We start from the raw sequence: 26,787 nt of genomic DNA on the forward strand, positions 1-26,787 counted from the left end.
TTGCAATATTTTTCTATGTATGTGTATGTATCCCCCACCGAGGGGCCATCTCTGATCTGCTGAGTGGAATCAGACGCGGACCTCCATCCTCTGAGAAGTGTGCACACATTGCAACGTCGATACTGAAGCGAATTATCGTGGGTCCCTTATACCAATCTTGTTGAAATCCTGTAGCACGTTTATGAGCTCGTTTAACCAAAGGGAGAAAAATCTGAAAAAGTAACCGATAAAAAAGAAATACAGTTTTTTTTTTTTTTCTATCCTTTGAATCCCTTCATGACTTCTGAGATTTCATCTTGTGAGCCAAACTCAAATCCTGTTTCAACTTGACATTGCACCGCTACACAAGGACCGAACTTGACTGGCCTGCAGAGCACTGACGTCAACCCCAACCACCACTCCTGGGATGACCTGGAACTACCACTGGGAGCCAGGCACCATTTCCCAACAGCAATTTGAAGTAATAATCTTGTGGCTGAATGGGAGAAATATTTATTAATCTTTATTATTTGTTAACGACATAGTGCCATGCCCCCGTTTATCTATATTAGGAAATAAGTTTGCTTAGAGATGTATTATGGAGAAAGCAGTGAGATAATGAAGAACAGATAGAAAGTTCACACTTCCATGGGTTTCCATGTGAGTGATGAGGATTTAAACGTTCATACGCACAGATTTGAGTGTACGTCCTGTTGTGTGAGCCCCACTGTGTTTTATGCCTGAGCAGTTATGTTTTAAATATGTGAGATGGAGAAAAAAGAGCACGAACGTACGTCTAATTTTAAGCATAACACTGCATGATAAATATGGATGTTAGCAAGACAGTGAAGACCTCAATACCTTTCAAAATAACTTCACTATAAATGCACTATAATTGCATATCTACTGTACATCCCTGCATTAATCTGTGCACTGCATACAAATGTGCACACATACAACATAGTCTTCCTCCTGACATCAAGCTCAGCAGTTATCCTCCTCCACCTTTCTGTAACATGAAGCAGGGGAATAAAAAAAACAACTCTATAGCACTAATTAATGTGAAGGCCAGTTGTCTTCCACCTGACCAGGAAACCAGGAACTAGCTCGATTTGGCTGGCTAATTAAGGCCTGGCGAGGACTCTCCCACTCTTTGAAATGAGCCCACGCTCATCCGGTCCAGCATAGTGCCTCATCAGCCACTAATAGGCCTCTGTAGGTATTTGTAATGATCCTACAGAGTACAACATAAACCCAGAGGAAAGCTCATCATCCAATAATTACAGATTGAACAGTAGAAAGGAGGTGAGAAGGAGAAGATTCAGCCGGAGGGCAATTTACTTGGCTCACGCAGTCGAGTTGTGTCTGTGTTTGCATGTACGTGCAGCATGCTGTAAACTGCCAGCTCAGAATGTGTACGAAGGCACCGGGGAAATTAGAAAGTGTTTGTTCTTAAGGAAGAATAAAACACACTGAGGTTTTTACAAGTCTGGGAAAGCACAAATAAGTGTGTTATGAGTCTGTCACACCACGGAAAAAATGTGTTAACCACCGAGCCAAAACTGAATGATCAAGTTTAGATTTAAAAATATAACCAGTGCTACTCTCTTCTCTGATGGGAGTTGATTGCATAGGTACAGTGACAGTCTTTTATGTCATGTGAAACTTTTTTTTTGGGGTCTGCGAGGTCCACCTACCATAGTCTCACAAAGAACTCTTGCAAGCACCGAGTCTAATAGTATCCTCACTAACCCTACCCTCTGGCTAAGTGTCTGTCATTAGGAATATAAAGGGCACAAAATACATTTGGCTCACTAGTTACTTAATGCTTCATGATGAAACGGTCCATTTTAAGTCAGAGTATCAAGCCTGCAAACTCGTGGTTGTGTGTAGCTCTGTATATGAGAGAGCAAAAAAGATAGAGACAGGAAAGAGGAATGAGTTTTGACGTCAATATCTTTGCTACGTTCTGAAAAATAAATGTTTAGCTGTTGGGCATGCACTGGGCTAAATAAACTGGCGCTGGGTCTGGCTCGGACGACAATTTCAGGCCTGTACATTACTCTTACTCAGACACACAAAGAGACACTGCTGAGAGCTGGACGGCTGTGGCTCTGTGCTCACAGGGACAACTAGAAAGCCAGCCAGGCCTTTAAACGAGGTCAACTTGCAGGAGTTAGCCGGAGCTGAGCGCTGAGCTGGCCGGACAGCGGGGCCTCGCTTTGGGTGCGATCCAAAGAGCAAAGCCTAAAAACCAGTGAGATAAACACTGTGGCCTAGAGGGAGCTTAACCCTGGAATCAGGCTGGGGACACCACTGGGGTATTGCTGTCACAATCACGTTCACAGCTTATGTAAGTGTCAAAGTGAGCCCGTCCGGGTACGTATTTATTCCGTGTTCACATTTTAAAATGCACACTGAGGCTAACAGGCAGTGCTGCAAATAGACATGCCACACGCACATACATGTGCCAAACATGATCACTCAAAATAAGTGATCATTTACTATGGGATCAGGCTTACACAAAGTTTTCTGACATCCTCAAAGAACCCTCCAATGGGAACAAATCGCTGTTGGCGACTAACCGATGTTTGAACTTCCCCGCATATACGGTAACTGCAACAGTTCACCCTTACTTAAACCCGTCATAAAAATCTGTAACTTGAAAGTGATCCAAGTTTTAAGTTGCCAAAAACGATGCACCAAAAAAATAAACATTTAACTACAGGTAATTAATTTCCTTTAATGACCCGTTTGAATCCCAAATTCAGTGTCTTTGCACCACAGGCAATTAAATTCACTGCATGTCTGACCTGCCACTAATGGTATCATCGTTAACGCAAAATAGCTGCACAGATAATCATGACATCAAAGCGTTTGCAAATGAACCCTACAGATGGAAAGACCCTGGATAAAGAGGTTTGCTGACCTTGTAAAATGCAGCTTTTGGCCCATATATCTCACTGCAGCAGCCAGAAGCTTGGACTAGAAACCCTGCTCTCTCACGTTGAAAAGGACCCAGATGAAAAGAGCCTCCTGGATGCCTCCCTGTGGAGGTATTCCTCAGCAGGTCCAACTGGGAGGAAACCGCGTGACAGAACCAGAACACACTGGAGGGATTATTTATCCCTACTGGTATGGGGGACGCCTCAGGATCTCTCAGGAGGAGTGCGACATGCAGCGGAGGAGAAGGACTTCTGGGGTTTCTTGCTTAGCATCCATGGAATTTGATCAGTGATGGAAAATGGATAGATGGTCCAAAAATATATAAATGTGTTGGATTTTTAGATCTGTTATCTAGAGTTGGCTTTATTTGTGGCATTGCAGAGGCTCAGTGTAGGGGTTACTTTTGCGTAAGTTACCATCACTCGATATCTTTTTGTCTGTATTCTCCACTCTTTCTCAGTCTAGTCCTTTGTAAGCACACAGCTGTACTCATTTCACATCCAATCTCATGGGTCCCTAGACAAATGTTACCTCTACTCTCCTCCACTTTTTTTTCTTCCAATCCTCCCCGGACTGAGTGTTTGCTTTTTGCCTCGGTTTTGCGGTGCGCTGCCGAGGCTGGGCACATCGAATCTAAGACTGTGCCCTGGGGCGAGTGTACTCAAGCCTTCAAAGTGTTTCCATGTAAATTCAGAGTTCCAGCATTATACACAGAGCCAATTAGAGGTACAGTGGTTAAAGAAGGGCTGCACTGCTGAATGCCGGGAGCCAGAGTTAAAACCAGAAGTGTCCTGTGATCTCTCGTCCCACTGTGTTATGGCCAACAGCCCTCAACCTTGATGTTTTCAACTCCAATACCCCCGAGGAGACAGAGCATCTCACTACTGTCCAATGTGGGATTTGGATTACGTATATCAGCGGTTTTATTTATTGGTAACAAAAAAATGTCCTTGGATGACAAGATAGCGCATTTACAAACTGAATCCTGTATATTTTTGGGGAGTGATGAAATCTAGGCAATGTTACAGAAAATATTCAAAGTATGGTCAAGTATTCTGACCCAGGCTGTGTTGGCAGGACATGCCATTGGACATTTCATTTCCGTGCTGCTATAAAATCATTAGAAAGAAGTTTGTTTTTCTTTCTCCAGCACTGAGAAACTTTTATAAAGTGTTTCCAAGATGTAGCACTCCATCCATCTGCCGAGCTGCAGATATCTGTTTATCCTAAAACAAACAAAACTCACATTTATTGCCTTTTTTCTTCGGTAGTCTTGAGTAGAACTTAATACCCTGGCCTCTTTTAAACTTTCTTAAGTAGAACTTTCTTTTCTATCTAAAACTGAGGTTCTGGTTTTCACCCCAGACCAGGGCTCTAAACACCCCCTAACACCCAGGTTCATAGGCCACCAATAGAAAATCCTTTGCCAAAAACATGGGTGTCACTTTTGACTACCAGCTGAAATTTTATAAACTGGTAATATTATCTCCTGCTGCTTTCACATTAGGAACACTGCAAACATATACACCCACTGTGTATACTTTCCAGCTGTTGGAAATGGTCATCCATGCTTATGTGTCTTCCCACTTACCAGTAGGCTACTGTAATACTCTTTATTCCTGCCTAAGTCAAGATGCTGTCACCCGTTTCCAGTCCAGTGGTCCAAACCTCTGCAGCAAGACTACTCACTAAAGACCTCATATCACTCTCATGTTACCCCAGACGTGACGTCATTTCACTGGCCTTCACTGGATTTTATGATCCAATTCAAGATCCTCTGCCTCATCTAGAAGGCTTTGAATAGTCTTGCCTTAGAAGATATGAGTGGATTACTAATGGTGTATACCTCTATTCGACCCTTATGGTCCGCTGAACCAGGACTAAAAAAACAGATTTTTTTTTGTTAGCTTATGTTTGCCTGTTGTAATCTTTGTTTAAAAAAATGCTTTTTAAGGCACTTTTTTAATGTATGTTTTGAAAGGTATAATACACGTACATTTTTACCTACTTACTTAACTAAAATGCTGCATAATTCACCCAGCACAACAGGATTCAGAAGGGTGAATTTAAATCTGCTGGTGCAGAGCAGTATTCTATTTCCTTCTTATCAAGCCCCCTTATCAACTCCAAAGCATAATCACAGCTTTGGTGAGATCACTCTAGATAATTAGCAATTACCCTATTTATAAGCTTCTAAACATACAGGCAACATAGCAAGGAATGTAGTAAATTGGGATGCCTCGTGCCTTTCTTCTCCACTGAAATTGCTCAAATGAGATCAAGGGTTGAAAGGGCCATGGCCTGGTGTGAAACTACTCTCGATACAGATCCCTTGTGGGAATCCCCGCCCCACTACGATGCCGTGTATCTAACAGCAGGGGAATTCCCAAGATGCCAAAAGTCTATTTTTATCTTACAATACACGGCCGGGTCTGCAGATGAAGGGGTAAGCACTTTTGCTGAATGAGTGTAGAGGGAACACTTGGACGGGGAAGCTGTCAGAGAAACAAGCAGATAAGCGTTACTCAACTGACGTGTATCACATTCACAAAGGGGTTTGGGGAGTTTACAGAGTATACGGCATGTCGACTGAGCAATCAAGTCCCAGTGAATAGTGACATATGTGGATGTGATATAAAAGCGTGTGCAATATTAGGGATTGGGGTATGATTCCTAGTATTTATTATTATTTATAAGGGTTAAACGTTGATTCTCCGTTTTTCAAGCAAAGGTAAGGCTAAATACCTTCAAGCGCATGTTTCAAATTGATTCCCAGTCTTCTGGGACACAATACCCTTACATGAGCCACTGGTTATAAATTGTAAGGAACAGCTATTTGATTGCTCACTTAATTGTTTTTTACATTGCACTCAGAGTTCACTTCAGCCGTGGAATACTGGCTAAACCCCACAGTTTAATTTCCATGTATCATATTCTAGTAGATCATTTTTCTTGACACAAAAGACTAGAGGCCGAACGATAGTGGATTTTTAAAGACTGGTATAATAATGATTGTTTGGAGCAGAAAAAAGCAGATTCCCCTACCCCACAAAAAACTGTTGACTAGACTATCTATAAAGTAATAATGTAAGAATAAATCTGGATCACTAAACATAAAACATTTGGAAAAGGCCAATCGTTTGACCTCTACAAAATACAACTCATTATGGGACAGAATGAGGCATAAAACGTTTGAAATGAAATGAAGCAACATTTTTGATGGCCAAATCAATCTATTTTCATGACACACACTGATTAATGAATATCAGTTGGCAATCGGTTTTCAAAAGGGTTTTGAAATGAATCCCATCAATTCAACCTGCCATAAATCATTCTCAGGCTGAAGGAATGAACCAACCAATATAACGGGCTCTTGTGCACTCAAGTAATCCAAATGTGTACGTTACACCCTTGTGCTGTGATCCTGGAAATTAATGTTTTTTTTGTAGCCGTTCCCATGCAGATTAAGGACTTGTTATAATAGCTGCCAATGCAATGCATGGCCTTTGTCTTGTCTTTGTGAGTTGCAGCTGCACATAAAGATTAAAGGACATGAGAGAATGAGAGGTAAATCACAGAAACAATGCATGACATGAATGGCTTGGATTGTAGGTCACAGCTGGGGTTCTAAATCCAACTACAACGACTTAACTACCTTCCCTAGACTTCAACAAGAATAGAGAGAGGTTTTTTGATTCCAGTTCAGTGGATCATCTATTTCCATCCCGTTTGTAACCCAAGCATAATCCAATATGGAAATACGATTCTACGATCATAGCATTTTTGAGGATATTTTATGCGGCATAGGCTTCTCCTGATGCAAAATCGCCATTCATAGCACCTGTGGTGGCAGAAAACCGGAGCACAAAGGTGAAGCGAAAATTCCACACAGCAAGGCCCTGTCCAGTAACTGAACTGTGTAGAGCCATGTCCTAACCCTGCAAGGGTCAAAAAGACAAGCGGTATACACCCTTCATGCTACATTACACCAGGTCATCAAGGAGCACGAGGACATGTAGGTGCATCAAGCCCTGAGGGGGGGGTCAGGTGCAACACAACTGACACATTCTCACCCTTTGCACCAATCCTGTGTTGTTCCAGACTATTATAGATGGAAATGACAAAGTAAAAGCATAAAATGTTTTGGAGTGTTCACACTGACTTCAGGACAGTCTGTTCCAGGATTGTGGTTTCAAAAAGAGTTAGTCCGGAGCCTTGCTTTCAAATATAGTTCTCGGATGGATCGGAATGGGCCAAAAAAATTGCAATCATTCTCTATCAATAAGGGATTAGGGTTGAAGTGGGCATGGTTGGGGTCGGGCAAAAAAACAAATGATACAAGTGTACTACAAATGTGTATTGTGTGCAAAAAAATGTGAGAAAGCGAGACAGAAGGTGATAGCGGACGAAGCAGGAGGGTAGCAGCAGTTGTGTTAACGCTGATGGTGTTATTAATTCAGCAGCACAAGGTACACAGCGGAGAAATCAGCGTGTGATTGAGATGATAGCCGGCTGGGCCAGGACAACCTTGTGAACCAAGGTCAAGATGTAACGGTGATTTGACAGAAAGAGCACTTCGGCAGGGCAAAAATAAGCCACATATGCTGTTGAGTGTACAACAACACCAAAAGTATCAAATGTCCTCCACACGGTGGTTTGGCACCTATTTTGTGTTTGTGGGGGATGTGTGATTTCATGGATATGCATAGTGTTTTGGTGTGGAAAGTCAGTTCTTTGCAGCCATACCTTCATCTTCATCTTGCTCAAAAGCACGAATATCAACCTCATGGTGACTAGAGAAGTAGTCGGGGGGGGGACCATACATTTATATAAACTCAGTTTATATAAATGTTCATATGTGATGACTGGCCCTTTCTCTTCTCACTCAGCAAAACTCAACAAGAAACAGTGCAGAGACGGGAGTCCTTGTCGCGCTGGCTGAAGTAATCATTCAGATTGTGTGTCACCGCCTCAACAGCCCACGGTCCCCCGGGGGCCCCACCACTTGTTCTCAGCAATAAGCTAATTGATTGAAACATTCATCATCATCCACAGACGCGTTCTCGTATGAAAGGTTGCCCCAGGGCGGCAAAGTCCTAGACTTTTGAAGAACGGTGAAACGCACTAATGGAAGTGCCATTAGTGAAGGAAAAGAGGTGGGAAAAAACGTCAGCCTCAAACAGCAGGTCCACACTTTTTCCACAGGAAATTAAGTCGAGATTGTAGTTGATAATCTTTGGGCTCCATGCTTGGTTATGTTATGATTCATCTAGCATCACCATGATTGGCATAAATCAGATCTGTATCGTTAATCAAAGAAAATACAATGGTTGCTCTTGGCATAATACATGCAGTGACTGGTCAGCAGTTGCTGTTTATGATCAAATTGATTGCTATACTATATATTATATATTTTGGCATATTCTGGTTGATTTTCTATGTCGCATGCAAGTTCCTGTAACTCGATAGTGATATATGCAGTGCCTGTTTGCAAAAACAACTGATTTACAACGACAAGGAAATGGTATATTGTTTTCCTTCTGATCAAGTTCAGTTATCTACACTGCGGTATTTTATCAAGTCATGTTTGTCTTTCCGTCTATCGATCTTTCCATCTATCTATCTCCTTTCCAAGCTTGTAATAACCCATACACATACTATATTACATGATATACGCAAAACACGCAAAAATAGAACGCTAGTTGCCTCTCAAAAGTCACTTTTATCCTCTTCAAGGCGGGACTGTTAAACTGTTACGCCGCCTTGCTGTTCTGCATGAAAAGTTACAGACACGGAATGGGGGGTTATTGTTGCTGCAAAGCCGGTAGCTGAGGTCGTCACAGTTGAGCTTGACTAAAGTAAGGGTTTTGTAAAAATTCATCAGTGAGAAAAGAATTGAGGGAAACTGTAAACAATTGTTGGGTTTTAAAATAGCGTTTTGCCTTCAAATAACCGTAGGATTCTGACGCTGTTGGGTTATTGTATTTTCGCTTGTTTTGCCTCTCTCTGCTTGGCTGGTGAATCAGTCATCCATAGCATCTGCCTCCATCTGAGTTTGGGCTGCCTGCATGCTTGGATGGGCAAACAGCAGCTTGAGAGGCAGGATGTGAGAGGAGGCCAGGGGGCCGGCAGGCTGGCTGGCTGGCTGGCTGGCTGGAACCACGGCATTTTGTCAAATTCAATTGCTGGAATGGTGGCACTTTAAAAACGCTGCTAAGAAGCAAACGAACAACAGTGGATAAGTGATGAAAGAAATTCAAAGACGTTGGATGAATCCCGAGTTGTGGGGTTGACGTGTGAGCGGATGTGCAGTGTTGCTGCAAATGCTGTTATTAAGAGCATCCGAGGGTGGAATGGAATTGTGACAACGTCAATGAAACACTTAAGTAAATAAACGGCTCCAACAAGAACAAAGCCAACTAATGTTGCCAATAAAACAAAGAAAATAGTCCTACTTGTGGATCTATAGCAGCCTGAAGTAATTGTCTTTTCTAGTCAAATGGCCCCAAAGAAACCCATTTAACAACAAATTGCTGCACATGCAGAGGGAATACCTGCACAAGGAAATAAAAAATATACAAAATTAGTCCCTGTGCACAAATATGGGGCATCCCTCCCAAAGCTGTTTTTATCACATTACCACACACACACACACACACAAGGTTTGATTACACTGCTTTCTATTCATAGCTGGAAAGACATCAGCCTCCCACATCACTACTGAGTAACCTGGTCACGAATGCACTTCAGGACCTAGAAGGTAAGTTTGAACAAATACGAAGATAGCTCACTGTAATTCCTACTTGAAGACTACTATTATTATGATATAACCTCTGCGATACACATTAGATCTCTGTGGCTCTTGTGAAATTGACCTTATACATATTTGGGGTGAGCCTGAATAGTCCGCTATTCGACAATCCAAAGGTGCGTTCACATCAAGCGCAAAGCTATTTTTTTTGTGTGGTACTGCACCCAGGTTGAAATCACACTGTTCACACATAAACAGGTGAAAAATGACTTGCCGTTTGGGTCGAACACACCTTCAGTAGCCTGATTCAACTGCCAATCTCACAGTCGGATCAGTCATCATTCACAATTGACAACATGGTGATAAGAGCCCTCACATAAGAATGTAGCACTATCGGAGCACTAGATATATTCTGAATTCATGACCGATTCTCTTCCCTCTCTGTATCCATGTTGTTTATCACACACATATGACAATAATAAGTACACGCCATGAACACTACAGCGTTCATGTTTCAGCTGTAAGTAAGCTTCTAACAAACTCCTGCACTGTAAGCACACAGAGATCATTATTTTGCAAACCCAGCAGGAATCTATACCAGTAACAATGTATTTCTCTCCTACTAGCCACTACACACACACACACACACACACACACACACACACACACACACACACACACACACACACACACACACACACACACACACACACACACACACACACACACACACACGCCGATACACTATGTCAAATGTCTCTGGCATTGACTGTCCACGGAAAAGGTGGAAGTGCTCAGACAAAGAGAGTGATTAATTATTCAAAGAGGCTCACTGCAATCCATTACATCACATGCATTATGAAGGAGTCTGATCTACAGCACCTCTTCAAAATCTATCGCTCTTAATGATGAGACCGAACCGGCAGGTAAGAAGCATCGACCAGAAGCACAAGGCTAGCTGCTAGCTTGCTGGCAGCACAAATAAAAACATGTTTTAGTCAAGTTTGCTGTTAATTGGCAGATAACACAATAATGTTAATGGTTGCAAGGCTCACTGCTGAAACATCAAGACTTCCAATGGAAGACATGACTTTATATCACTTGCTAAAACTTACTACAACTTATATAAGTTGCTAATTAGTTACCATCTATTCCAGCTAGCAGTGATGAGAATAAAATAAATGATAAATGATGGTTCTCCAATGCTAAATGGAGTATGTGGATATTTGACAACCTCTTAAAAAAAAGCAGAGCACGGCTCTGCCCACATGTTCCTAGGCCTTGAGACAGGCTATTTTTCATCAGTATAAAAATGGCCAGAGCTATTTTCTCCTCTGCCAAGGCTGAGCATGTTTCCAACTCTCCATCTCCATCATCACTTAAATGTTGGATTAGATTTTTTCCTCGACCGGCTAAATATACTCTTATGATTTGGAACCAGGTTCTTACACTTTATCTCTGTTTAGTTGTCTAAAAGATAATTGGTCAAGTAATGTTCCACGGAAAGCTGTGCATTCAGTTCCAACAAATAGACATATCATACTTCATTACATAACCATGATAAAGGTAATAACAAGGTGCAGAACACTGATGTTTTGGACATTTTTACGTGTTTATTTTTACGACATTTATAGTGTTAAGTTAACTGGTAGTAAGTTGAAAACATCATTAAAGAGGAATCAGATTACCAGCTATTTATAAGGAGATGTACAGATTTAGTGCTTTTCCTTTTAGTGCCTTGCTGACATGTGACTGAATGCGCGTACGTTACAGTTCAGTTTTACAGAGCAAATCAATCTTCTGTCTAATCCGCATGTTCGGCACACTCACCTCCATAGTAGTCAGGTTGCATCGATGGCTTCCAGCAAACCAGCCGTCAGTGGAGCACTGGTCGATATCAACATCCTGCAGATTAATGTCCACTCTCACCACGCCCCTGCAAGACAGAAGGACACCATTACCTGCCTGCTGAAGACTTGACAGTGTAACATGAGGGATACTGCAAATTATGAAGGTTGTATCATCTGAATGTTTAGGAAAATTAGAATGTTCAGGTTCAGTAAGACCCCGCGACCCTGAATACAGGATAACGGTAGACAATGGATGGATGGAGGTTCAGTAAGATGTTGCATCACATCCTGGGCCCACACCAAGTCAACAATAATATCCCCCCTTCCACCATTCCTAGCATTAGTTCTTATACAAACAATAATTACTAATAGAACTAGGATGACCACTTAAACACAGAAATTAGGCCAAATATAGAGGGAAAAATACATCCACGTATTGTACAGTCAATAAACCAAGCGGGGTCAGAGGTCAATAAACCAGATCGACAAAAAGAGAAACTGCATGTTTTATTTGTGTGGTTATAAAGGTAGGAATTATCATTTACTGAGCCACAGTTTTATGTGACTTTCAGTTCAAGTTGGATTGGTTTACAATTACACTTTGCAAGGACATGATTATATCAAATAAAAGGCCCATAAATAGTGTAGAAATCATAGAGAAAAGAAATAGACTCTTCTTATAAATCCAGAACTTGAGAATCATCACGTTTTTAAGTTTTCTTAGTATCAAATGTATCCAGTAATAGCTGCTAATAGCTCATTCAGTATACATTTAATGGTGGCGATTCGTCAAAAATATAAACAAACACTTAAAATGCAGGGCTCACGTTGTTGCACACAGTTACCGAACTGACTTCATGGCTGCATTGCACTTCCTGTTAATATTGCCCCCAAGAGAATGGCCATTTTGCAGGGGCAGTGTCAGATTTGGAGAAGTTCAGAATTATTCATGTACAGAATGTACACGAATGTACAGTCAATTATTGATTGAAATGTTCAAACTACACACATACGAGCCAATGAACCAAATTCAGAATATGTATTGTGCTGAGTGACTGTAAACTGTAAAACCAACGTGCTTTTGGGAAACAGAAAGAAATGTCCAAATTCGAATCCCCTTTCTTCTTGCTCCTCTGAAACTCAACCTGACAATAGAGACGATCACTTAACACAACAAAACACTTCTAGCTTGGAAAGGCTTGAGTCTTTGCTCCATATCCATACTCAGGTATCCTGCAAAGCGAACACCCAAATCCGTGCTTTAATCTCTTTAATCAGGAAAAACCTGGAGCTGCTTCACCGACAATAAACCAGTGACTGACTTTGTCATAACCTTTAACTGTTGTGATGCTTGTTTGATCATTGACATTCACATGGGTTTTATTTTGTTACAGGATTAACAGAAAGCAAAGAGAGAAGCACGGTGCAGTCAATATATACTTGGTCTTCTGATCCCTGCCGTGAGTTACAGTTAGGGACGGGACCATAAAAGATATCAACGCGTCAGGATAAAAAAAACACATGAATTTCATTTCATTATTAGGATAATCGTAAATACCTTCATGAGTGACTTAAAATAGCTGTCGAGCTCACTATCATGAAAGAGGAGTTAAAAAATAGAGCCCAAGTACTGTTTTAGGGGAAAAAACTGCTGATATTACACGGAAGCATGATAACACCTTGTCCCATCTACTGCTCAGCTTTGGTTTCCGTAGTAACGCCTCAGTCAAACCATCTCTTGTGGTGACTTGGCTTAACATAGCAAAAAAGCAGAAAGTGGCAGAGCATGCTGTCAACGTTGATTTGTCACTTTTGGGAAGAAAGGGTTCCAGTTTTCTGTAATTAAAGAAGAGATGGCAGAAAGCACTTCAAACTGCAAACTGTGACAAGCTGTTAAAACAGCACAGACTAGTGTGTATGAATAGGCTCGTCGAGATGGCCTGCGCAGAATCGATTGCCGGCGATCGTCGCATATATATATATATATATATATATTATTGTGAAAATATTTGTCAAAAGATAAGCAACACAAGTAGAAAAGACAGCACTGATATTAAGGCCCTGGTCATTTAATTTTATACCATGGTTAGTGATTGCATATTCCTAAACAAATTTGCAACTAATCAAATAACCATAAGCTGATGATCAATCCGGGGCAGTTGCCTCACATTTCCCTCTTTGTCCAAGGCTTAAATATTACCAGTGTGGCATGTTCTCCAGGTGTAGGAGCTGGTTTACTACAACCAGCTCCCAGTGGATACCGGGCGAGTGCAACGTTCTCGTACTTCTGTTATTAATAACTGCGGCTCCGTTCCTGCCTTGGGGCCAACTGACCTCCTCCCTGCAGTTGCTAGATGTTTTGCTGAGAAATTACCTCCGTTTCAATACTCCTGTATGTAATAGGGTCCACTGAATCGCACGCGAAATACAGGATGTAGGATTCATCAAAAAGTAGGTTTCACTGGCAGCTCTAGCATTTACATTTACTTGGGTTTAAAACTGAGAGTCTATACACAGAATAAAATAGCCTGTCTACTCCTATTTTACCCCCACAATCTTCCACTTCCTAGCCAAAGTGGACATCTAGCTTATAAAATTGCTTGAGAAAAAAAATTGAGTGGGGCTGGGTCTGATATATAGACGTCAACTGAAAATGTGTTCAGGCAGCACAAAGAGGAGGGGGTCATAATTTTTAGAGTGGCAACGAGTAACGTGAAACAGAAGCACCACAGTGGCCATGGAGGCCCTCGGGCATAAAGACAGGGTTATCACAGAGAGCAGGAGATAGAGGTGCCCCAGGAAACAGAGTGCTCTCTCCTTTCATCCTCCATTCTTTTTGGGTCTAAAGGGCAGGACACTAAAGAGAGGAGCATCCCACCAACAGGGGCTCTGGTCTTTCTGACGGAACAGTCAGAGTGTGCTAATGTAAGCCCCGGCATTATGAAGTTGACTGTAGATATATATCTGGTAATTGCTTATGGACTACAAAAGGATATTCACCGAAACATTCTGGCGATGAAGGCCTCCGTGTGCCCTCTTTCTTACAAGTCAGTCTTTGATGTATTCATGAATGAATGCTGAATGTCAGGCCTATAGGCTTTGAGCAGTATGTCTTTATTCAGGCCCAGAAAATGTTCTCTGAAATTCATTAGCCCGTTTAGTCGCTCTGTGCAGAACAGGAGGCTGTGGTAAAGTCTGAGTTGAAAGTAATCGTAGCACAGAAGAGGAACGACACGTATGCACGGGGATCGTTAATTTCATAATAAACCCACTGCTCTTCACTAGAGATGTGGTAAACAGTGCAGTGAATGGATTAAGACTAATACCAGATCAAGCGCTGCACAAGAATCTATTCTATTAACAGCTATTATTAGCTATCTCTCAGCAGAGACTGCAGTGTGGTAACATGATGCTGGTATGAGCAATGTAGCTAATCATATTTAGAGCTTTCCATATGCAATATCACTTGCATTTAAAAAAAACAGTATATGGTACAATTTAGCATGGTTAACTGCTCTGCACATTCCTGCACAAAACTATACACCACTTAAAACAGACATATTATTATGTATTGCTTATATATATATATATATATATATATATATATATATTCTATTGTTTTTACTATATTATGTCTCTTGACTTTTGCACTGCAGCTATCATTATGCAGCAAAACGACAATTACTTCACGCTAATACAATGAAGCTGTTTCTGATTGTAGAAATGATTAGCAACGATAGCAAATTAGCCTTATTTCATTCCACAACATAGTAACGTGACATAAATGGGATTATGTCCTGGTAGAGTTAGGTTGAAATTGGAGTTAGGGGTTAGGTAAAAAATAAATGTGATTTTCTACCCCCCAAAAAAGTACTGTAATGTAATGAAAGTACTTCAAAAGTACTGGCCAGTAATGTACTAAAAGGCTAGCTTGTTTGCGGTCTTACCCAGTTTGACAGAGGCCTGTTGCTAGTTTAACGTCGGATTAAAGCTAACTGAGCCGAGGCAGCTAGGCGCCACAAGACACTTTTCTCGTAACAGTCACATAAACATACTCGGCAGTGAAGTATTAACAGGTCAGCTTGTTTGCTGTCTTACCAAGCGTTTGACAGATGGCCGGTAATAATTCCGTCTCTGCGGGCTCAGTGGCAGCATATTAGCTTAGCGCAGAAGCTAGCGTTAAGGATGAGCTGAGGCAGCTAGCCGCATCCAAAACAGGAAGAATACACACGCCAATCGTTACAATACTAGTCTGTGTACTTATCTGCTAGCTAGTAGTAACATTACACTGTAGTAATTAAGTTCGTTGTCTCAGCTGTGTGAACCCTGTCACAGGACTCCTGGCTAGGCTAAAGCTAAGCTAGCTCCAAACTGTTGGCAGTGTTGCCAGATTGGACTTGATAAATAAGTAATATTAGTCAATAAGCGACTACAGCCGCTCATATGGACCCAGCACGGAAGCGTTTATAAGTCTTTCATCACAGAGCTATGACTGAATAATAATGGGAATAGGACAATATCAAGCCCAGTTGTAATAATCTGGAATGACATTTGGTTTTGACAGTCATCAGTTATTGATCATTGCCAACAGAGCTGTGATTACCAGACTTGGTGCCCTTTCATTCTGAATCAAATGTAGGCCTATAACTATTATAAGATTTAATGTACTCTAACGTTTTATTGATGGAAACCATCCCAAATGTTCTTACAGCTATGAGGTTTCCCTATATTTACTTTTGTCAACTGCATTGGGGGTCAAAAATGTCATTATTATTAGCATAATAGTCCAACATAACCTGCGTGATGCGCTCTGAATGTATTTATTTATGTCAGTTTTGCAGTGTAAACATGACATTAAAGTCCTGCTTACTGTAACTATACTGCATGGAATAGGAAACAACTAAAATGTCCCATTTGTAATGTTACATCTTTAAAAAAATGTCTTTATAATTTATGTCGGTGTACAATAATTGACCATATCTACAGCAGCATATAATATACAATAATATAATGAAATAATAATATTATATAATATCGATAAATGACAGTTTAAATAAGTGTAAATAAAGGGATATAAATATAAATACAGATCTGGCTGCAAAGCTATTTTAAGACTTCATGTGGCAATTTCTAATCTGTATACTGGAGGAGTGTTTTTTCTCTATTGTCTATATTTGCACAAGAATGAAGAGCATCCGGATGTTTCTTCTGAAGCGAGATAAATGAGCTCTGACGTCTCCAGTTACTGTGTGCAGATAAATCAAGAATAACATAAAGGAGCGGAGAATGGAAGACTGGCACAAACTTAAACATTATACTTTAGCTTATTCATGTAGCCACATGACTTGCACGCTCAGATGAACTTGACAAGAACACATTGCTGGCCTTTTATAAGGGCACAGTTCGTGCATTATGTCATGGAACAATCACAATGAACCGTGCAGCCCAAGGAAAATGTCTCTTATGTGATGGAAATGCATTAAGCTGACAGGACGAGCAGAGGCTAATGTGAGTGTAGCCGCCGGGCAGGATTCTGCTTGTCTACCAGCGTTTGAGTGTGACCTGGGTCATTTTGTTGAGTTCTGTCACCGGTAATCAAAAAAAAGACACAGCGCCTGTGGCGAAGCGAATGTCACAGAAAGCGAATATGGACATTTTTTCTCTTTTTTTTTTAGCGCTGGCACTTCTGGACTCATGACACTCTTGTCATTAAAAGCATTCCTATGACAACCGAACCACAAGTCACTGCTGACAAAGGAAACATGACAGTTGTAAGGAGTGTTAGATGATGAGAGTCTGACTGTAACCTAGTTGGTGAGAAGCTACACCCCAATTAAACACTTTAATTCTGAATGAAAAAATGTTTCATTTAAATTCTTGAATTTAAAATCATTCAATATTTCCGACAGCTGCAGGATAGAACAAGTAGAAACTCTTATGACCCCTCTAGAAATATTATATTAAGATACACTAAATGAAAAAGTACAAAGTACAAGTACAAAGAGATATCTGCAAGGTTACAGCACTGTTTTTACTCAATATCAAATGTCTTAAAGCTGTAAACACTCTGTTTAACTCATCTATTTTCCTTTTGTACTTGTCTTCTATTATTACTGTGATATATTTTGATGAGGATTAGCAGGGAATTTCCTAAATTTCTTTGTGGAGACAATTTCTCCACAAAACAAAATACTGGAAGTAGCTAAACGTCCTTTTTCCAAATTTTACAAATGTTTTTTTCTGGTCCCACGAAGCGCTTCCTTGCCCATTCTGAAGCCTCTATAATCTGTGCTCCAGATTAGTAAAGAATAAACCTACAGTAATGATATTACAGATTTAAATCCTTTGAGAGGCAACCAAATTCCATCACCGTAATGGGATCAAAAACATATTCCCATGATTAGCAGTATTATTAGGGATACAATATCTCCTTAGAGCAAGCCAGAAAGGCCTGGTAGTTGGGTTTTCTGAAACGTTGACATTTACTGGCTGAGGGCATCGTATTGACAGGTCGCCTTACTGAGCAGCGGAGTCCCAGTGACGTCAGCAGTGGGAGACAGAGCACCTTAGGATCTTTAACCCCCGCTTGCTTCAGGTTGTCTACAAGGTTAGACTCAGGTGCACTTTCAACGTTCTTACATCTTTATCGGGAAAGAAAGCTTCCTGCTCTGAAATACTTAGCTCAGAGTCTCCACTCATTTTTGCCTTGGGTGCATTTTGTCTCTTTCATCTCAGCTAACCATCATGTATTATATTATTTGTGTTCCCAGGTATTGTGGGGTATCCTTCCTCATTGTTTCTGGACATTGTCCACCTAAGCAGATGCTGCCAGCTCCTCCTGGAGCCTGAGGCCTCCCACTCTGTCAGACCGGTGGGCGTCCCACAGCACTCACAGGCTACCCAGACTTTAGCTGCTTGTACAGCAAAAATGGGGTGCTAAGCCAAGCGTAAACGAAGACGATCCTGTCATCTAATTAGAACCTATTTGGCCTTTGGAGAAATGTGCTGGGGGGAAGAAAAAAAACATTTCTTCACAGTTTAGTTTGACTTCTTAGATAGTTCCAGCTAGTTTGCCTGATTATAGTGCTGCTGCTTGAGCTTCAGACTCAAAGCAATTAAGGTCTGTGTTGTGAAAGGTGAGTTTGAAGAGTGCGTACACCTAACACCTAACACACCCACCGCCTCCCTCTCTTCCCCTTCTCTGTGTTTGTTCAAGCTAGCTTTTGCATGTGTGTGTCTGCGTAGTTACGCGTTTGTGTCTGAAGCGAGAGTGATCTGCCAATTAGGACGGTTGGTATCATCCTGAGGAATGTCTCAGCCTCTAACAATGGCGTGCACGCGTACACAGAGGGAGAGTTTGCACACTGCACGCTTGGAAACAGCCAGTCCTGTTCTGTGTGGTCTAAGCTGCCTCCCCTGTGCCTCCGAGTGCAGCTTAACAGACAGACGGCAAGAGAAGAGATGAAGTGTGAGAGGTGTGACTTCTTACACCTTCGCAGAAACAACAGGTCGAAACACATGTCCACACACTCCTGCTCTAACAAGTCGTGTTAGTTGTTTAGCACCTGCGCATTCACCAAACAGACGGGAGGAGAGGAAAAAAACGGCCAAACATTTTTTATTACATCCATATGCCAAAATAAGTCACCTTGCGACTTGCAACATCATCATGCCACACAGGAAGTGACTGAAGCCTTAAAAAGGCTGGAATCAAGATGGCCCTGGGTTGTTGTTCTACATATTCCATTATTAATTCATTGTTGTATTGATTGTGTATTCATCTGGAGGGGAAGCGGAGGAGAGCTGATGTCTGAGGCGGTTATAGTATCCCCTCCATTCTTATCTGGCAGGGTGCTGAGGTACAGGGAGGATGCAAGATGAGTCGCCTGCTACTTTGATATGAGCGCCTGAAGGATGGCTGTTAAGAAACATACTCAGAGAGGGATGATGCATGGCAAAAATGACATGAGAATGGCCTTTTTTGTACCCTCAATATTTGCAACATTAAGTCTTTAGATAATTTATTAGGAGGAAAGCTGACTGACTGATGGATTGCAAAGAAATCAAGCTATGATAAGTGAGGTTTTAAGGCATTTTTCAATTACATGGCAGTACAACTGCATGGCAGTATTCTCCAATGAATGCCCACAGAATTCTTGAATTTTCACAGAGCATCAATAAGACAGAAATAAATGGCGTCATCAGATGTGAAAGCGGCGTGTCGGTCATTAAAGGTACAGTGTGCAGCATTTAGGGGAATCTACAGGCACAACTGGAATACAGTATTATTGAGTATGTAGATGGCTCCAATGCACCATATTTCCCCCACATGCTCGGCACGCGCTAGAAGCTTCAGTTTGTTACATTCTGCAACCTCACCACTAGATGCCGCCAATTCCTAATGATTTGCTGTCCTGTAAAGAGTTAGCTCAGAAATCAATAGGCTGCACGAGGCTTAAAGACTGGAAACGGCTGGAACGACTATGTTAAATCCATATAAACCAAAGTATAAAAATGACAAATTGTGGATTAAAGGAAGATTATTGTAGCAAACTATCTTGGCGAGGAGTATAGGGACTTTCAAAACCAAACTAACTGTTTCCCTCCTGTTTCCAGTCCTAATGCTAAGCTAAGCTAACCGACTGCTAGTGGTAGCTTCATATTTAACACATGAGAGGGTTCCTTTGATATATATTATATAGATATCTATAGATATATTCAGATAGATAGAAATTGCACTTTATATGAACTTTCCAGAGAATCACTCCCTTATCTTTTATTTTCACATTAAATTTATTTCTAATCATTTGTTTCCCGTTATTGCCTTCTCTATCTGTCCCGTGTATTTCCAATTCAGGAACTGTGATTGTGAACTGCATATCCCATGTGCCCTTGCATGAAAAACCATTGGCATGCACAATTTGATATCATGATAACATTTGAGATTCCCTTTTGTCATACATTTGTCCTGATGACGGACTTGTGACTGACAGCTTGTCTTTATAATTTAAGAAATATTTCAACACTTTGGGACCTTATTCTCTTAATTGATGAGAATGAGATGAGAAGGTCAATACCATTCTCATTTATATGCGCTAATGGAGCTTTCTTAGCTCAGCTTAGCATCAAGACTGGAGAAAGAATTTGAATAGTTCTACAAGAAGATATTTAAGCACATCCAACTGCATAATTACAGTGAGGTTACTCTGAATGATCATAAAGTGCAATCATGTGGAAATGTCCTTTTCCTGGATTGGTGCCTCACACAAATTCCCCCCCCCCCCCCCCCCCCGTGTCAGGAAAACATATTCATGAATGGATGTCGCTCTGCTGCTCCTTGAAGCACAGCGGGGGGTTACTTTCAGTGCAGCTGAACAGACCATTCTCCAGGGACATTAAACAATACCAAACACCCACGCATGTCACACCTTCCATCTCATGGAGCAGGCCTTGAAAGGTGGAAAAATGGCCAACACAACAGCCCCCTTGGCCATGGTAGGAAAAATTCAATTTTTAACACATTTCTTTGGTCAAATCTGTGACTATCCAACAAAATCTGAAAGCATTTGGCCTCACAAATAAACCGGAGTTCTGACTGTGCATCAGCTGAGTGTACGAGCTGTTATCAGATAGCTTCAGTGTGAAGTGTGAAGCTGCTCTGAGAGGCTTTAGTCTCCACCAGGTAGCTTATAGCCTCTTTTAGCAGCCTATAATCACTGCAGGTTTCGACTCATTTGCAATCTGCCTGTGAGCGACTCCAGTGTATCAATTAAGGATTCATCGAAGGCCGTACACACAACTAGTGATCTGGATTAAATATTCATTGGGAAGATGTTGGTCAGGATCATAATGGAGCCGTAACACTTGATTAATCCACCACATATCAGGGACCGGTGGCATAAACATGGCACATTACACAAGCAGGCTGCAGCAGAGGTGGCCTCAGGACATGGCTTGTACAAAGCACCCAAACGTCAGACATTTCTTCATCTGCTAATCATTCGTCTCTCATCTCAGAAAGGTTCTGACTCAGATTCAGCAGCTCCCAAAAGAAAAAGGGCACAAGACATTTCCTGAGTAGTAAAGCATGCAGCAAGTTTTTTTTGAAAAATGAATTAGGGCCTGTAGCCAGAGGTTTCCACCACTGCTACATCCAGTAACATCCAGAGTTATTTTTAGCATCCCACTGCCTTGTCAGACTGGAGGAGAGGAGAAACCCCCCTTGGTATAACAGGAGGCAGGCCAGTAGGAAGCTGCGGTATGTTTGGGGAGGAAGCAGGTATGAGGTAGGTTTGTGTGCAGGGGATTGGAGATGGTTTAACCCTCCTGAATTCACCTGCAGGTTGCCACATACATCTTATAATACAAGTGAAGAAATACAAGCTTAATGGAGACTTTTAAGGACAAGTGTGCTGTTGTTTAGCAGCTCTATTGGTTACCAGCACCACTGATCAGGTGTCAACCATCTATGTGCCTACCTGAATTCGGGAGCCAGGTTGGGCTTCAGGCCATAGAAAGCAGCTGATAAGGTCAGAAGCCAACGGGGAACAAAATTCCCATTTTCACACTCCAGGTAGGGCGCAGACCATTTGACGTGCGTCTTGTCCGGGATAAAACTCTCTCCTCTTCTCAAAGAATTGTCGAGCGATTTAAAATCTTGGCTCAGCACCCTCTTATGGAAACTGGGCTTCTTCCTGTCTTTGACATCGTGGTACCACTCTGTGTCTGCCGTGCGGTTGTGCAGATGGTGATGCGCCACGCCGGAGAGGTCTTGGAGAACTATCTCTCCGCCGGTCCTGGTGGCTTGGAGAAGCACCGAGGGCCCCGCCGCGGACGAGTCCGCGCTAAAAGTGACGAGCGCCCGGTGGATCTTCGCGTCTCCCTCCAGTATACTCCGCACCAAGGCATGGTACCACTCGATGTCTCGCCGGAGACTCTGCTCCCTGGACCTGTTGGCTTGCAAGATCATGTTGAGGAAGTTTGTGGCGTGCAGCACCGTGTCCAGCACGCCGCTCATGGAGTGATGCGGGGTGGCGCGTGACCTTCCCCGCAGAGAGGTGAGCTCGTACCTCCGCGAGCAGTTGGCGTGCTTCAGGGTGGTCGAGTCCCCCGTGTGAAGAAACGCCGTGACCACCCTGGGGAGATGCTCCCCTATTTTCTGCGGCAGCCCCGCCGTCTCCGCGCGAGGATGCTGAGGCGCGCGGAGATGCGCCAGCTGCCGACGGTGCGTCTGAGCGCCGTGAATCGCCCCCCGTGCTCCGACATCGTCCCCGCGCGCGGACCATTCCGCGTATTTATGGTTCGATCCGATCACAAAGCCCACTTGCAGCAGCAGCGACAGCCGGAAAACAGCCATCTCCCCCTCCAGAAAAAGCGTCCACAGATGTTTTTCTGCTCGGAATAACAGTGTCGCTGGGCGGGCGTGCAGTAAAAAAAAAAAAAAAAAAAATCTACCAAAATTGCTCCGCTAAACCATCGCTTCACCAAATTGTAGTATTCTTGCGATCTTCCACGCCTCTGATCTTCAGATCACAAAAGCAGAAGCGGGGGGGAAACGGGAGGAATCCCCTCGCTGAATCCCTTCTTCTTCTTTTACAGATGCCTCATACAGCTTGTTGATGTTGAGTATCCGCTTGCAGCTGTTGCCCCCCCACCTCTCTCTCTCCTTCTCACACTGTAGACAAGACTGTCTTGCTTCGCTGTGCGGCGAACGTTCTCCCTCTGCGTGCAGGCTACACAGACTGAATCAAAACGAGGAGGGAGGGAGGGGTAAAAAAAAAAAAAAAAGTGGGCAGGTTATTATTATATTTATATATTTTTTTGAGGAGGCGCCGAGTCAGGGAGCTCCTCACTTGGATGACAAACGCACTCCGCCCTCTTCCGACCACAACATGCATTAAGTAGGCCTGCCAAAGCCGCGGAGAGACACACGGGGAGCCGCGCGCCCTTAAAGCCCGTCTGCCTCATCATCTCGCCGGGCTCCAGAAGCGCCAGTGATCGGCGTTTGGTCGCCTCTTCCGTCAATCACGGCGCGGTGTTCGGTGGAGCGGTGAGGGAGCTGTCCGGTGCTGAAACACATGAAGGCAGTTCATTTGTCGAAATTAAACACGTTAAACACAGATCGATTGATTTGTTTTCACTTTGGCAGTTTTTATTGATGATCAGTGTAAAAAAAAAAAAAAAAAAAAAATGAATGCTTAATTATGTCAGCTTTCATTTCAAGTTGAAATAATGAACATTCATTATTTTCTTTTTCAAATATAAATACCTCCAAATCTCAATGTTGAGTGTTTGACTACACTAGCCCAACAAATGGGAAATAGGTACAAAACGGGAAATAAAAGTAAGTTGGGAAGATGGATGAAAGATAATACAACGAATCACCAACGATCTGTGGAAACCCCTGCCTTTACTTCTTGGGAAAGGCTAAACCTATCAAATGGAAATATTTATGAATCATTAATATTAATTACATAATAAGCATGAATCAACGTTTTTTTTTCTCCAATGAGCTCCATCCACTGCAAGGCAATGAAGTGAACCCAAAACACAGGAATTAGAAATATCTTTATCCAAAATACTAATCTGTTGTAACTTTGTCTTGAGTTCATGTCATATCTCATTACACTGGGGAAGGAGCTAAAAGAAAAAAACTTTATCGGGGCCTTTAAAGGAATATTTCACCATAATGACCAGGTCAACTTCACCAGTGTACTTGTGGCTAAATGGGAATTTATCCCTGCAGCACTGGCTTCAAAATATTGTGAAAAGCCATATGTGTCCACATACATTTGGCCATAATATGCAAGATGAAGTTTTAAAGTTTTGATAAGGGGTCCGATCCATTTCTTTACCTCGTCACCAATCTATCAGCCTCTCTCTTTCTTATCAGTTCAAGCCGCTCCCTCTCCCTCTCTCCCTCCTGGGTGTAGGGGCATGTCACGTCACGCTGTGTGGGCTAGAGGCATCTCGTCTCGGAAGGAGGGAGAGGAAGACAGGCGTGACGGAAGGTGACAGAGCTGGGAGCCAACCTGTGTGCGGCGTGGGCCACCGGGGATGCTGGGAGTTGGTACCTGAAGACCTCCTGGATTTTCATGCCCAACCTACATACAGCTTCATCTGAGAGTTGCTTGTCCTAACTCGAAATCTGGGCATCTTCAAGCAAATTCTGGGAAATCTAGCAGCTGCCATTAATGTGCAACTAGACAGAAAATAATTTTGCGTGATCCTGTGCAGCTTTTGGTCGGTGTGTCAGAACAGTCTTTGTCCTTGAGCTGTGCTCCACATTCATATCAGTTTGACTGTATTTAATCATCCGGGTTAAATGATTAGATGCCAGCATGAATGTCAACTTCCTTGTTAAAGGTGCAGTGTGCAGGATTTGGGGGCATCTATAGGTGAGGTTGCAGAATGCAACCAGCTGAAACTCCTCCCGTGTGCCAAGCGTGAAATGGTCAAAGCAAAAAAGTGTGTGGCCCTCCTCTAGGGCTTGTGATTGGTTTGTCCGTTCAGGGCTACCGTAGAAACATGGTCGCACCACATGGCGGACTCTGTCTATGTAAATAGCTCATTCATGCCAACGATTTGTTTTTTCAGGTGATTATCACTAAAGAAAATATACTTATTAACATTATATTCTTCCCATAGATCCTACACATTGCTCCAGCCTACACCTTCAACTTAATAATCATAATAATAATACATTTAATTATATAGCACACTTTAAGATACAAACAAAATATCAAGTTGCTTCACACACAGGGGGGGAAATTGTAAAAATTAAAATTTTCACTAAATAACGATACAATTTTTAAGGGTTGAAATAGGATGTATAAAATTATATTTAAAAATTCCCACTCCGACATGTTCCTCTATCGTTTCCTACCTCTAAGAGAAACATCTTGTCCCTCTCTTACTACCATAATGCTGCAGAGAGGCAAATTCAAGCAGTACAGGAGAAAAAAAAAGAAAATCCTACTTCAGTCATGGTGACGATGACAGTGACGAAGGTGGACATAGCACCTTCATAGGAGGTGTGAACCATCTGCATGGGCGGTGGGTTCTTAATGTTAATGTGCTGCCACTTGGAGACTTATGAAATGTCATCATCACCGCTTCCTGAGAAATGGTGGTTCAGCTTAATTACATGCTGTTTTGATTAATGCAACATTTGAAAATAGGACCTACCTAAAGGGGGAAGTCTTTTCTCCTGCCCTACAGAACACGTTTTACAGGGTTATTGGTGAAGATGTGAGCTGTAACGTGTTCAATGTCCTACTGCTTCAGGGCACCGATTGCAGCCATTATTGAGTTACATCACTGTAATATGTTGAAATGACATGTTGAAATGACCTTTGTATGTGTGTTCTTCGAGGAGAACCAAAGCCATCACACTGCTCCGGGATCAGCGATTCACCTCTAAATTGGAACCCAACTGTAATCCGGTGCCAGTTTTATTTATAATACCCATGTCAGTCACCATTGTGACATTGAAGTGTTTCATTCCATCGCAAAAACAAATCACTGGACGATGATCAATTGTTCCCGCTGCTGCCAATGAAAGAAAAGCCACTATAAAATTGTCCCAAATAAAATGGAACCGTTTATATTATATAGTCTTTTAGAGACTAGTTGAGTCATTAGCAGTGTTTTTAGCCTTTAGGGTAGAATATTTAACTCACAGCTATGAAACTTCCCCAGCTGATTTCTTACATTAACTTAATACCTCTTGCATTAAAACCTTTGTGAAAATGTATGTTATAATATGCAAATGAGGCATTATCCACCAATTTATGAGAAATCTACAGAAAAAATGGACAAATAGACAAAATGTAGTAAAATAAACACCTAAATGTGTTTTCTTGAGGAGATGTTATGGAAGCAAAATCTCAAAATTGATGCATGAAAACACAATGTTTTTTAATGTGCTCTTCTAATGATCTATTCTGAAACGTCTGGGAAGGTGCATTGAATTTTAATCAATGCCGTGATGTTGATGAACTTGCAGCCCGGCATATAAATGAATTCATTTATTGCTAGAGTGATTGTATTAAACAGCTGGTTTCCATTGACAGAAGACTTTATTGTCATGTATAAATCGTAAAATAGTAAACAGAGAAAATTTGGTTTATTGAAACACAAACTACAATTAACTATGATTACATTACCGTTATACAGCAAAAATACAAAAATAGCTATTTAGAAAATCACTGAAAAAGCTCATTCATAAAGAAAAAGACAACAAAATAAATAACACAGCAA

General features: G+C 41.9%; 1 protein-coding gene across 1 annotated transcript in view; it reads right to left on the reverse strand.

Moving 5' to 3' along the window:
- The window catches only part of gpr158a (G protein-coupled receptor 158a), a 56,320-nt gene extending 33,143 nt beyond the window's left edge, over nt 1-23,177 (reverse strand). Inside the window, exons 1-2 of the mRNA XM_084034078.1 lie at nt 22,005-23,177; nt 11,507-11,612 (exon numbers count right to left, since the gene is read on the reverse strand). Of these exons, the coding sequence (XP_083890204.1) occupies nt 11,507-11,612; nt 22,005-22,882 (984 nt within the window). The 5' untranslated portion in view covers nt 22,883-23,177. The remainder of the gene's footprint in view (nt 1-11,506; nt 11,613-22,004) is intronic.
- Nucleotides 23,178-26,787: the final 3,610 nt, after the last annotated feature.

Source organism: Eutrigla gurnardus (genome assembly GCF_963514095.1).
Source record: "Eutrigla gurnardus genome assembly, chromosome: 18".
Lineage (NCBI taxonomy): Eukaryota > Metazoa > Chordata > Actinopteri > Perciformes > Triglidae > Eutrigla > Eutrigla gurnardus.